The sequence below is a fragment of the Emydura macquarii genome, unplaced genomic scaffold, assembly GCF_026122565.2.
Source record: "Emydura macquarii macquarii isolate MOO-44397 ecotype Brisbane River unplaced genomic scaffold, CSIRO-AGI_Emac_v2 contig_2636, whole genome shotgun sequence".
Lineage (NCBI taxonomy): Eukaryota > Metazoa > Chordata > Testudines > Chelidae > Emydura > Emydura macquarii.
The window spans coordinates 47,423,818-47,438,519 of record NW_027132773.1 but is presented as its reverse complement, the minus strand read 5'-3'; the positions used below and the strand labels follow the sequence as shown (position 1 = coordinate 47,438,519).

At 45.3% G+C, this 14,702-nt stretch overlaps 1 protein-coding gene across 1 annotated transcript in view; it reads right to left on the bottom strand.

Annotated features, from left to right (window-relative positions):
• The window catches only part of FRMD4A (FERM domain containing 4A), a 239,649-nt gene that overhangs the window by 37,631 nt on the left and 187,316 nt on the right, over positions 1–14,702 (bottom strand). The window contains exons 12-13 of the mRNA XM_067564578.1: positions 9,097–9,173; positions 4,436–4,574 (exon numbers count right to left, since the gene is read on the bottom strand). Coding sequence (XP_067420679.1) covers positions 4,436–4,574; positions 9,097–9,173 — 216 coding nt within the window. The remainder of the gene's footprint in view (positions 1–4,435; positions 4,575–9,096; positions 9,174–14,702) is intronic.

Here is a 14,702-nt window from a genome sequence, read left to right as displayed (position 1 = left end):
TTATCCCTGCAAGATGGGGAATTGCTATTAACCCCATTTTACAGATGGGGAACTGAGGCACAGAGAGACTAAGGACTGAATACTCGAAAAGAGTTAGGCTCCTTTTGAGCATGCAGTGCTAAGTGACATAATAGAATCATAGAAGATTAGGGTTGGAAGGGACCTCAGGAGATCATCTAGTCCAACCCCCTGCTCAAAGCAGGACTAACCCCAACTAAATCATCCCAGCCAGGGCTTTGTCAAGCCGGGCCTTGAAAACCTCTAAGGATGGAGATTCCACCATCTCCCTAGGTAACCCATTCCAGTGCTTCACCACCCTCCTAGTGAAAAACTTTTTTCTAATATCCAGCCTACACCTCCCCCACTGCAACGTAAGACCATTGCTCCTTGTTCTGTCATCTACTACCACTGAGAACAGCCTAGCTCCATCCTCTTTGGAATCCCTCTTTAGGTAGTTGAACGCCACTATCAAATCCCCCCGCACTCTTCTCTTCTGCAGACTAAATAAGCCCAGTTCCCTCAGCCTCTCCTCATAAGTCATGTGCCACAGCCCCCTAATCATTTTCATTGCCCTCTGCTGGACTTGTTGAGGTCACACGAAGTCTGGGGTGGAATTGAACCCAGATCTCCCAACACCTTAGCAAGCTCCCTAGTCATTCCGCTGGCCTTCATCTCCGATAGTAGCTCCATCACTTCAGGACAGAACTACAGTGGGAACAATCTCTCAGCATCTTGGGCTTGCTGTTTCTGGTCAAAACCAAGAAGTGCTGAGGCCCGTGAAACGGAACAATATTTTTAAACAACATTCCCTTAACAACTTTTGAAGGGTCAATTTCAGTTCTAGCTGGTGGGTCAGGTCACTTCTTATTTTGTCTGAACTGGCTGTCAGGAGCCTGGACCTGCTGGACCTGATTCCATTTGGCTGTTACTAGTCTGATTTTCAGGGGTGACAAGTCTTTGATCTGTTCACACATTGGTGATTTCTTATCCTCATACAGCATGTGCTGTAGTATTTGTATTTCAACTTGAGTGAGAAGCACTGGAGTCCAACCCCACTGACCTCCAGGACGTAAATCCGAGCAGAACCTGGGGCCATCTATCAACTGTACATTGGCTAATGTACTCATAGAACAATGATGAGCAGAGGCAGTAATACTGGATGTTACAGTCCCTTGCATGGCAACCCTGCTGATTGTTGGAAGCATGCCCTCCTTTGTGTATGTGTGTGTAAAGTTAGTGCTGATAAAGATCCTGACCAGAAGTTCCTAGAGTCCACTATTCATTCAGCGAACAGCAAAGAGAAGTACAACCAAGAACAGGCAGTGTAAACTTCCCCTGTAAAGGGCCTGACCCAAACCCCATTGAATTCAGAGGAAAGACTCATGTTGACTTTAACAGGCTTTGGATGGGTCCATAGTCTCAGTAACGTACTCAGAGGAAACACTTTTATAAAGGAGAGGGGGTTAGTTTCTACATACTGCACTGATTCTATCCTTGGCTTCTCTGCTGTCTACAATTATGCCAATTAATGTATGGGCTTTTTGTTCTTTGGGCAGTGGTCCATTGGGAACTGGATTCAAACCAATAACTCCTTTCACAGAGCCCACTGAACAGCTAGCCACAAGGCCTGGAATCTGTACAGATAGCACAGCAAGTGAAGGCTATCCCCCATTATGACTCCCCTAGGCCATTCAGTCCCCCCGTTCTGAAAATTTTTAAAGCAACCTGGCGAGTCTCATTTATTTGGAGGGACGCTTGCTCATTTGGGATTAATTTCAAAGCAGTTTTTAAGATCGGTGGTGCCATTCCAATGAGATCCGATGGTCTGCGGAACCTTTAGTGATACTAGGGGATGGACTGATACCAGGGATCAGTTTGGCCTTCTTACTTGTGCCGAAGGATTTTGTGGTGCATGTGTTTCAATGGGACGTTTAGAATCTCCCTCATTTTTATGGTAATTTAACTCATTTAAGCTCCAGGCTACTGGAAAGCCCTGCTGCATTCAAGAGCATCTGTGTTATCAGAAGGTCCTACAAAAACAAGTCTCTTGAGGCCAGTCGGGCAAACATTGGACTGTCTTGGTGTAGTCATCAGCGCATAGGCATGGCTCTGTGCCTTGCTGTCTTTGTCTGCTCTGTGCAGAAAAAAAGGGAGACTGACAAGAAATTTGCACCCTGAAGAGTTCATTCAGAGAGCTGGGAGTCTTGTAAATTTCCACATTCTGCTTGAACTCTGGAACAGAGCAGACAGAAACAGCAGCAGTAAGAGGTCAGGGTCTCCATGGGCGGGCAACAAGCTCAATTGTGCATAAACTCATCAGCTCAATTGTGAACAAAAGCTGTGGATGGTTTTTGCTGCAAGAGAGTCCAAATTAATCATATTATTTATTTTATTTTTTAAATCCAGCAGATCAGCATTGCAAGCAGAGCCATGCCAAGTGTCACAGCCACATCTGAAAAGATGCAGGACTTGCATGATTTCAGGTTTTGTTATGAACTCAGAATTCAAGCCTGGTTTGTCAGAATGTGTCGTGTCAGACGGTGCTGCATCTAATTTCATCTCAATCGCTAGAACCACCCTGGGCCCAGTTCTGAGCAAGTGTCAGCAGGTTTATGTTTTTTTTAAGTCAAAATCATGTGAAATGGCAAGTTTTAAAGCAAAACCAGATTTTGCTTTCAAATTGGGATTCATCTGAAGCTGCCACTCAGAGTGAAATTTAAAGGGGCACAAACCCATGTGAACTGAAAAAATATTTGCACAACCCCTTAAGAACTTAAGCCATCAGGTATCTTGCAGCTCCACTTTGGAGTGTCCATTGCTGGTTTAAAAGAACAAATACATCCAGGCACAACACAGAGGGTGTGTCTATATGGACAGTGCTGCAGCGGCGCAGCTGTACTGCGTCTGGTGAAAATGCTCTATCTGTACCGATGGGACAGAGCTCTCCCATCGGCATAGCGCTGTCCACACCAGCGCTTATGTCAGTGTAATTTATGTGTCTCAGGGCGTGGAATAGTCACACCTCTGAGCGACATAAATTTTACCGACATAAGCAGTAGTGTAGACATAGCCTTAATAGCAGAACTAATCAAGCAGCTCAATGAAACTTAAATGAGCTCAGATGAACAGTTTACCTATCGATCTTGACAGTGTCCTTAAAGACAAGGACAACAGACTAAAATCCCAACTCTTTCAGCGAGAGGGACAAAAATATTTGTGTGTATTAACATCAAAGCAATAGCATGATGGCTGGGATTATGCTGACAAATCATTTTGAAAGGGTCACAAACATGACTGATTGACTGATGATGGCTGGTGGGTGGTGTTGCCTGTGGGCATGAAAGAGAGAGATCAGATGCGTGCACACAATCTGAAACACAATCTGCTGGCAACAAAAGAAGCTAGAGAAGTTCCTGACACCCAAAACCCCACCCTCCCACCAAAAGGAGGGGAATCTGCTTTTGTTTGTTGGTCCTTTGTGATTTTTAAAAAGAGCTAGGGGCTCTGAAAGTCTGCAGCTCTGAAGTCCCAGACTATATATAGATTTCTCCTATTCACAGCTTGTTAGGGAGGTGAGAAAAGTGTAGCTGCCCATGATGTCCTCCTGGCAGCCAAAGCTCTAGTGCTGGAAGTGGGGGAAATAAAGCCAGAAGATGAAAGGATTGAGCACATCTCACAGGAAGTGGGGTGAATATTTGGAACTTCCTGGGGAACAAGGTGGAGGGAAGATGGGGGCTCAAGAATCTGGCACCCTCACTAGACAATTCCTACACAGCCGCTAAACTTTGTTACACCAGCATTGCTCGTATTTAAAGGGACATCACCAGTTTAAAAATCATACAACTGTCCGAAAATTATCTCCCTGCAGCTATTCCAGGATGGGTACTCCTAAAATGATTACCACTGAACAAGATTAGAGGAAAAAATATATTCCTCTCTCTATTTTTTGAGGTTGTTTTCATTGTACTTTGTACAGAAATTTGTGTATAAGCAGATTTAATGTTTCATTTTTGTCCTTCAAACAGCAAAAGGGAGAGAAAAACTGGTCCCCTAGGAAAATGTATTTGTAACACCACAGAACTGGGGGACAGGTGCAGAATCTGAAAGTACTTTTAACTCATTTATTTGAAATGGATCTGACTTCATGATGATATCCTTTTGAGAACTAGGGCATATGCTGAAACAATGCAGAGAGGAACTCAGTCATGTTGGGCTATTCTGGTTTGTCCCGACTGAGCCCCCAGGCCCCACCCGATATGCAATCAAACTCCCTTGTCCTGGGACAAGCTGACAGATATTTTAAACTGTTCCAACTCATTTCATTAGAAGCACAGAGAAAGGGCAGCCCAGCTCTGGACTTGAACCTGCAGACTGGCATTGTGGTGAGTGAGCGGGAGCCATCTATAGCACGCTCTCCTTCTAGTGAGTGTCTTACCTTACTCTGCTTTCTGTCCAGGTAGAACTGGTGCTGGCTAATGGCCATAGCCCAAATAGACTTGATCAGTGCAGGACAGGCGTACCAGGTGTGCACGGCAATGCCACTGTGCCCAAACGTTCTCCTGGTCACAGATGCCCTAGACAAGAGGAAAGAAGGAGCTGTGTTTATGCCAGGGTTTCCTCAGACTATAAACAGAGAGGGAAAAAAATAAGCCAACAGCAGGTCTGGCTGCAGAATAAAACCAAGGACCATGCAGAAAAAGCTGCTCCCCTTGTTATTCTGGGCTAAGGGGAACTCACAGAAGGGAAATAATGGCCACCTGCATTAACTGAGCCTTCATTTTACATTACACATCAACCTGCAAGCTGCAAATAGCAATTACAACACTATCTCAGGGGTAATGGGGTCTAGTGGACAGAGTTTGGATTGGAGTTAGCTAGGGCTCTCTTCCAAACTCTGCTGTTGATGCACTGTGTCCTTGGGAAGTCAGTAAGTCGAAAGCTTTTTAAAGTGCACATTTCCATCTTCCTTGGACATAAGATTTGCCATATAGAATCAAGCTATTAGTCTATGAGGTCCAGTACCCTGCCTGAGGCTTTAGAGAAAGAAAAAAAATCCCTACTCTGTCAGGTAAATGGGTCCCTTTATCTAATCCTGGCTGAGTGTAATAGAGGAGGTCAGTATGGAAAAGACTGAGAACACTGGAATATAGGATGACACAGAAACCTGATACCAATTGTCATGAACTTTTGCCTCTGGGTCATAATGGGTGCTGCCATGCAATGCAGGGTGGTAGTAACGGGGCTTAGTAGAGGGTGGTGTGTTGGGGGGGATGACATTGCACAGTGCAGGTGGTATAGCTGTGATATGCATGGGGTTGAGAGGGGGTGTGTTTGTGGTGTGCAGGGGGTGGCAAGGGTGTGCAGCTGTGCAATGGAGAAGGGTGAGCAGGGAAATCCTTCTCTGATGCCCAGAGGTGATAAGCTTCCCTGCAGCAGGGCAGGTTTCCCTTCACACACTCTGATCTCCTCCTTTCCATCGTCTCTTGGCTACAGCTTTAACTGGCTCTTTTTCATCCTAACTTTCACTTCCAATTAAACGCTAAATCTGTCGGTGTTTGAATGCTCCCAATTTCATTTCTTTTTGTGTAAGTGGAAACTTGAGAAATTGGCGCAGAAAAAAGTCAGATTGCAAAGGAAAGTTGAAACTAAGCCAAAAAAACAATAAAACCCCCAGACCCTGCAGATCCAGAACTGAAACTGCCAGCCCAGACTTGGCTTTGGAGATCACAGCAACCATTGTGTCTGGGGCCACTTCAACTGCACATTTTTATTACAGAACCAAATCAGAAGCATTAAACAAAATGTGGAATGAATAGTTTTCCAACTAAATGTGCAGGTTATAAGGCACTGTTAAGAATCCAGTGAAAGGTAACGGTGGTGGGGGTGGAAGAATCAGAAAGCTGAGAAACAGCATGGTCCAGGAGCCAGGTGAGAGGCTGTGACTGTTGGTATCATGTTCCAGTGTTATCCTACAGTCCCGGGTTCTCAGCCTTTTCCATACTGCTGCCCTCCATGTGCGAAGAGCCAGGAGCTAGCTGGAAATGCCCTCCCACTTAGCAATATGGTCACAAACCCCTTGCACCTGTTCATGACTCCCTGGGAGTTGAAATATCCAGAGTTGAGAGCCCTGCCTCTATCGTTAGTAGCTTTCTATTTAAGCACCTTGGCCCAGACACACTGGCCCACTCTTGTTGCTTTGTGCTGGTCTGGTAATGCAAAGCAGCCACCCAGAATACTGGTGATTTGGGCCTCTTGTACATCCAGGGCCCAATCAGCAAGGTACTTAAACATGTGCCTAATAACTCTAAGCACTGAGTAGTTTTATTGAGGTCAGATTTAATTACTTGCTTTGACCTCTTGGAAATTCTTCCTCAAATTATTTTTTTAATCTCTTTCTCCTCTTACTGTAGAGAATAATAATTTCTATTTGTGTCCTGACTTTCATCCACGGATCTCAAAGCACACTACACTTATACATGAATTAACCCTTTCAATGCTTCTTCCCCTGCAATAAGTATTATTACCCTCATTCAACAAATGGGGAAACTGAAACAGAGTTAAGTAACTTTTCTAGAACGGAAGGTCATCTGCAGAGCCAGGACTAGAACCCACGCCTTCTGATACCCAGCCCCGTGCTTTAACCACTACACAATGTTCCTCCTACGGTGCTCTTTTGCTGCTGAGTGTGGGTATGCTGACTCACACTCTGGTTTGGCTTGACTCGAAAGGAATGTGAGAGAGCACTGTTCTGGCCGTGTCCCTGCCCCCACAGACTGCACAACTCAGCATGAAAGTCCATCCCACTTGGCCGGGAAACTAGAATCTGAAATATGTTCCTTTTGGATCCAGGACTCCCAGTTGATAGTGCAATGTGGATTACTGATTTACACTAGGAGTGGCAGTGTGATACAGCGCATTAGAATTAAACATGTACCGTCTGGCTTTTATCGGCAACACGGTTCTATTCTACGCAGTGAAAAATTAACAGAGTGACAATCATTCGTGCAGTATAGTGCCTAGTCCACATGCAATATAGGAGATGGCATTTATGCAGATCAATAAAGGTTACAGGGATAAGAATGGGGAGTTTTTCTGTGTCAAAGATCCACACCACCTAAATTCAGATTGCAAGCAGTTTGCGATAGGAGCGGTTCGACTGTGCATGCATATAATGGGTGACCATATTTTCCTGCATGCCATTGAGTTGCAAATTTAATAGTCTTAACGTCTTATATAACCACTTGCCACAGAGCCAGTTGCTTCTGATCTGGAACCATTATTACCCCACGTGACACATGCAGCACCCCCGAGCAAAACCTTTGGGAGATCGCACTGTATTGGTTATGTAACATTGTGGGCCAGGGAGTGTACGTCACTCCATGCGGGAGGATGACCACGGCTCCTCCAGGAATTAAGAACAGTAGGCAGCGATTAGGCAACTTCACTAACGTTGTAACACCTCCAGGGAGGTACCACCACCTGGCGAGGCTGGTGCATACTGGTTCAAACTGGATTCTCCAGAGACTAACAGACAAAGAGAGAACTTTTGGATAAAAAGCCTGAGATTAAACTGACTCAGGGCCTGCTGTGTGATCCAGCAAACAGACAGGACCGTCTGTCCAAGGGGGGCCCCAATCCTTCATGGGAAGGTTTGGAAGGGTTTGGCATACCGAGGCCCCATAAAACTGACAGGTGGCCTGTGGTAAGCTTTTAGTATGCGTGCAGGAACTCTTACTGGGTTTTATATGTTTTCTCTGTAATGCTTTCACCTTAAGAATAAATGAGCTTGCTTAGGAAGGGCTGGGTGGTAATTTATAACTGCTGGCAATCATGCTGTTCATAGCATTCGGAGAGAAAGCAAAGCACAGACACTGGCCTGTTTAGACAGTCTGGCTTGCTGGGAATACCACAGTGTAGGCCAGGAACTGCGCAGGCTGGAAAAACCTCCAGGTCTGGAGGGAAAGAGACTTGGGTCTCCACCCAAGACAGGTAACAGTCGGGAACTGGAGGCCTGAACGTGGGTGTCTTGGTGGACCATGGAGATGGAATATAGGTGCAGTTGCCCTTAACCATGACACCCCAAACATACATTAGTGTGTAGGTGGTGCAACAATAGACAGTGATCTTTGTTGTAAGGTGAACTCGTATTGCAGGCTAACGAGCTGCAAAACATGTTACCACTGCATTGCAGCACCTAAAATAAATCTGTACTGGAAAGACAGGACTAGATTCTTCTACCCTTGCTCTTGCTGAGTAATACATTGTTTTGCAAGCTGATTTGAACAGGGGCTACTCGTGGGGTAATGTGCTACACAACGGGAGTCTTTCTGCTAATTTCAATGGCCTCTGGATCCACTTAATGTGAGGAAGTGGGGCAGACTCTGGCCAACAATGATTAGAAGAGGTAGTCCTCTGAACTTGCTTGCTGTCTCTCGAATTAGATTCGTCAGCGTAAACAACAAGGAAACCTATCTCACTAAGGAAAAGAGGGTTAGATCCAGCTCTCCCTTCTACCCATATAACTGGAGAACCTGCTTTACCTTCAGTGGAATTACTCCAGAGTCACTGGGCGGGGGTAGGTACTCCAGTTCAGAATGCACGCCTCTGTCTCTGAAGTGTAAGTGGTACTTTAGCTAAGAGCACATGTACTGCCAAGGAAGATTCTCAAAGGCATAAAAGAAATCTACAGAGCCCTAAGTTTTGCAAGCAATTTTTAAGAGAGTGTTAGCTCAACAGCAGGTTAGAAGAAGAAGAAAATAACTGGAGGGGAGGGAAGGAGGATCATAGGAATAAAATATCGACCTCAATGTGAAGCACATGCTGGAAACTGACAGCAAATACAGGCCATACAAATCACATACATTGACATTCACCGGCACAAATGACACCTCCAGAGCTCTGCGGCCAAGACCCAGATTTCATTACATCCCCTCGGTGTCCTCCTAACACATTTGTTGTCCATTTCAAAAACATAATGAGCAAAAAAGGACTCTCCCCACTAACCCCTGTGAACGGGCGTTAATCTGAATTACACTCAGGGCAGGTGGAAACGCAAATCCGGAAGGCTGAATATTCCTAGCCATGGGGATGGCTTACCTGCGTGGGTCATGAACTTCCACTGAAAACTTCTTCTCTCGGAAGTACAGGTTCTCTAGTTGCCTCCACTGGAAGATCTGAAGGGGAAAGGACTCGGTGAAATGCAGAGTTCATTGCTGCCGCATGTGTTAGCCCGGGCAGATCCTGAGCTTGTTTCTCGGCTACCTCTTGGTTAAGATACGCAAAGAAGAAATCTCTAGCCAGGCAGGGCGCTGTGTGGGTGTGGATGTCCCTGTGGCCTTCCCCCCTCTTCTTACAAGAAACAATGCGGGTCCTCTCCGAGCAGTTCCCCCCTTTGTCCTGCTGCACACACAAAGCTGTCTCAGAGGCAAGCAGCAGCCAGCTGTGTGGAGTGCTGAACTGCGCTTCCTCTTGGCTGGGAGTGCTGAAATGGGCCGGCGTTCAAATTCCCCTGCCTGCCGCCCACAGGGACTACTCTCAGGGCTTGAAGCAATTTAGAAAGACTCTGCAGAGGGCGGAGGCGGCTGTGACCCTAATGCAGGGCAGGCCACACGAGACAGCAGTGGAGGCAGGGCTCCCTGCAGACAAAGCATCAAAGGGCCCCTCTCTTTTGGAGTGACTCCCTGCACCCAAAGTTTATCCACATGCTAGGCAAAGGTCTGTGCTACTGGCCCGAAAGCATTTCATTCCACCCTGGCCGGCTCAGAGTTCCCAGCCCCACTGGAAGGCATGCACTAGTGGTTTGAGAAAGCAGGGCTGTCCTGACGGAAAGCAGTTACAATTCTAGTCAAGCCAGTCTTGGGCAGGGAGGGTCTTTCAGCTCTGAAGGGGAAAGCATAACAGTGAGATCAAATAAGGAATCTTTGTGGATGAGCTAAATTCCTCCAGCATCAACACATCACAGCCGGCTCTGCAGAATTCCTAACTTTTTTTTTTTTTTAACAACATGGCTAAATAAGATATAAACACACTAAACCCACAAAGCCACCAAAAGAAAAGCAGGAGACATTTCCTTTTATCTTTAAAGAATGTGTATTTGGCGTACACTGTAGCCTAACATGTCTCACTAGAGCTTTTCCTCAGACTGACGTACTTTCACAGTGAAGAAATTTAAAGGAGCCAAGGTAGTAATACTCTGTGGGCCAGATCCCCCGCTTATTTAAATTGGCACAGCTCCACTGAAGTTACCAGCTGAGGAACTGGCCTTGTGTTTATATATGAGCTTGCATCTGTAATTAACGTAGAGCTTTTACAAGCATTAACTAAGCCTCACTATTTATTATTATTTCTGTTTATTATGGTTGTGCCTAAGGGCTAACTGAGAAAGGGTCCCCACTGTGCTAGGCACTGTACGAACAGAAAATGACAGAGTCTCTGCCCCAAAGAGCTTATAATATAAAAGGACAAGACAGACAAAAGATAGAAGAGAAGGACAGAACACACAGCAGAAGGAACAGTACAATGGAAGCAAATGTCATGATATTTCCATGACATTCTCTGATCAAGATTATTACAACCATTTTACAGAAAGGTTAATTGACTTGCCCAGGGACACATAGTGAGTTGGTGACAGAGCCAAGAATAGAATCCAGAAATCCTGGCACTCAGGCTACTCGTTCCAGCCACTAAACAACACCCTTTCTCCCATTTGAGAAAAGGTAGCGTTCATCTGCAGCATGAATGGCTATCTTGGATTCCTTCATCTCTTTCCCAGATTTACCAGCCCTGCAGTGGTTATTATGTATCTGCTGCTGAGCAGAATCACCAGATCACACCCTGTCTAAGCAAACTCTCAGAATAAAAGCAGATTCAATTGCACGCCTCGCCTAACAAAGACGTTACTTTGAGATAAACCACCCATCAATATTGAAGTTACAAAGATAACTCCGTTAAACAGGAGATGTGCTTTGATCTTCATTGATTGATCAGCCTTGGGGGGAGCGGGATAGTGGAGATCTAAAAACTAAAGCTATCTACAGCACACACACCAGTATGCTTCCGTCACTGCTGCTGTGGCATTGGAATTCAAAACATGCCAGATGTTTGTGTGGTGAAAGTTTCCAACCAACAGGTTTGTTGTTTGTTTTTTTTTTAATGTGGTGGATGTAGAGAATGAGGTGGAGGGTAGAAAACACAACACCAGAACCTCATGACCCCTTGGCACACAATCACCCTCTCCAGATAAAACTTCAGATGCCTGGAATAACTACTGGGGACTGTCTCACTTTCCGTGCAGCAAAAGCTGCTCTGTTACTCTGTGTTCTGTAGTTGTCCCATGATCCAGCTGAAGCTGGCCAAAGAATAAGAAAAAACAAAAAAACTCCACCAAAAACAACCCCCCCTCAACAGTCTAGGCAGTGCTACATTATCATTATGAAACTAATTTGTTTCCCAAGTGGAAAAATGAATCACTATACAGAAGCACTGGAGAGCAGCTGAACTAGCTGAATCTTGAGACATTTTCCTCTCATTAAAATAACCCACAAATAACAGGGGCGCATGGAAGCATCCATGACCTTATGCAGAGGGGAAAGATGGCCTTGTGGTTAAAGCACCGGGAGTCATGTGATGTGAGTTCAATTCCCCCCTCTGCCAAGGGCTTCCTGTGTGACCTTGGTCAAGTCACGCAAGAGGCAGATTTCCAAAGTAGTTAACAGCCATTTGTGCCTTTGGAAATTTCCCTCAATCTGTGTGCCTTCAGTTGTCCATCTGTAACATGGGGATAGTAACCCTTCCTTTCCTCACAGAACAGTGGAGAGGATATGTTTGTGAAGCACATAAGTACCTGGATAAACAGAAGCTCACAGTTTTCCAATGTTTCTCCCATTGTTGTCATATGTGGATAAATTACAAATCCTTCCCTCAGTGCAAATCGGACTTTAAAGCCTCATCTGAATGTCTGGCTCTCTAAGTCTGTTCATATACAGTCACAGAATCAACATGGCTAGCGATAGAAATGCCCTATTAAATCACCCAGTCCATCCCCCTCGATCAGTGCAGAACTGTTCCCTACAATCTCTTCCCTGGATGCTTTGTCCAGTTCATTATTAAACAGCTCAAGCAATGGGGCACAAGTCCATTTCCTACAGCTAAACTGCAGTCTACCTCTCATGTGATTAAGTTCAACATGTACCATGCTGAATCACTGCACTGTGTTTCTATTTTCTCTACTTTATTTTGGCTGTGCATGGAAAGAGACAAGTCCAGATTCTTAGGTGGAAGGGGATGAAAGTGATGCTACAATCTGATTTTTAGGGTCTTTTTCTTTTTGTAAAATGCTCATTTCCTGAACTTGCACATACTTTTTCTGTTGCTATGACTCTGCTTTCCTTTAAAGTCCTAGATATTATTCAGCAGCCTCCCACTTACATGGCCAGTGCTGATCTGAGAAGTCTCACCCTTCCTATAAGGAATCTAATATGCAAAAATCTTAATCCCTAGAAGAAAGTATTCACTTTCCTGTTGGTTGATCACAACCCCAGCTGGAGAAATAATGTCTAATTTCTTTCTTCAGCTGGACCCAATGTGATGTGACCAAGATGTTTCCTTCACTCCTTCCCCAGTTTATTAGATTGAGACAGTACAGTTTCAAATCAATATTGGTTATTCAGTGACATATGCACAGGGTGTCATTAGTCTGACCCTTTAATGCTGATGAGAGCTTTAACCCTTCAAGAGCCATTTATCATGCTGCTGCTTAAATCTTCAGAGAAGTAAGACACTGACCATGTGCTTAACATAATTATGCATAAATCCAATCATAACAGGCAGAACTATTTATTTTTCTCAATATAATTTTTGGGCCAAGCATAAGTGGGTGAACTGACTTCAGTTATGTGTTTGCCTGTTTTTACACTATGACGGAATTTGGTTCAGCCCATAGAAATTAATCAGCCTTTAATTCAGTTATTTAATTCAGATCCAATCCTCACTGAAGTCCATGAAAAGATTCCCCTTGACTTCAGTAGAAATTGGATTGGGCCCATAGTATATTTAGTAGGCTTCTGAAACTGACAGCCCTGGAAAATGAAAACCTGCATCTACTCATACACTAGGTACTGCTGGGATAGGGGCAGTGACGGGGTCATTTTTAAACAGCAGAGGACACATCGATTTCAATGCCCATGAATCATGGGTGTCACTCTTCAGACTGCTTTTTACAAGGGTGCCAATTAGTGGTAATGGTGGCGATGGGTTCATCACTAACCCATTCCACCTAGCACAGCACCTAGCTGCTTTCAGATGGGAACAATTTTGTTGTGACCACTGGATGTAATGCCATCGTCTAGTCTTCCAATGGAAGGAGGTCTCACCAAGTCTGAATTTTCAGCGCAGCTACACATTTAAGTGGTTAAAAGAGATAGAAAGAAAAGAATAAAAAATACCCTTCCCCCCAATCCAAAAAAAAACCCCCCAAAACCCAGTATTTATCCTAGTAACCTCTGACACACACTGTGAACTCTGGGTCATTGCTCCAAGGAAAGCTGAAACAATGCAATCAGCTCAAATTTGCAAGATAGCTTGCAAATGTGCTTAACCTTTAAGAAGAAGCATCTCTGTAGGAATAATCGATTTGAAACTGGCTAGTGCCTCATTAACCTGTCCACACTTCGGGGAGGGCATGGTGCTTCTGGTAAGAAGCTGGTGCCAGAAATGGCACAATGCTTGTCTGCAAAAGTTGGCAGCTTCGGAAAGGAGCAGGGAGAGGGATTTCAATGTTGCAGAGCGTGCGGAGGAGAGTTCAGGTGCAAGCTAGGAGATCTTCTCATGGGAAATCGTTCCAGTAATCTGGGAGCAGTCTAACTAGCCAGGCACCTGATGTCTGTGACGCGCAACGAAAAGCTGCACTCAAAGCCTTTCAGTCTCAAGCCTCTTTTGTAAGAACTTTTGTGGCTTGCTGGCCACTCCCTGATTAACTTGAGCCTGGCGAAGAGGCCCAGTGATCTGCATTCATTTCAGCAATCTGAGTCTGAGCCAGTCTCTTGCCTCTGGGCCTGATCATGGGTGAATCCCACAGAGTTCTGAATGACTCAGGTTGACTTTACAGCGTGAAGAGAACCCTGGGAGCTCATGACAGGGAAGAAAGGAGGGTTTGGTGCATCAAGCACCGGACTGGGCAAAACCTAGTTTTGGTCTTGGCTCTTCCACACACACTTCCTGTGTGGCTTTGAGCAAAACACTAAGGGCCAAGTTTTCAGGAGTTCACGCCCACATGGTATGACGGACAGCGTGTGTGTCTGCTTAACATGCACACACAGTTCATCGTCTATTGTGCAGGCAGTATAATGACATACACAAGCAGGCAGTGAAAGGCGCAGTTGGTCATTTGCACCTGTGTCGTTATAGTTGCTGTGCATGCAATTCTGCATCCAGCCTTCTGAAAATCTGTCCCTTTGTATACTGGGGATAATGCCTACTTCACAGGAGCATTGGGAGGTTGAATTAATTAGGCTGAATGCTTGTCCTGCTCTGCTTCCTTTGTGCCACTCAAACAGAGTGGGAGAGGAAACCTCCTGTAAGGCCCTAGTTGGGGACTCCCCCTATGTTCCCGCATGGGGAAGTTCCCAGCAGGTGTAGAGACATCAGCTGGTTCCCACGCCTCCCTCCCTGCAGCCCCTGGTAGAGGGTGTGTGTTGGGGGTAGCA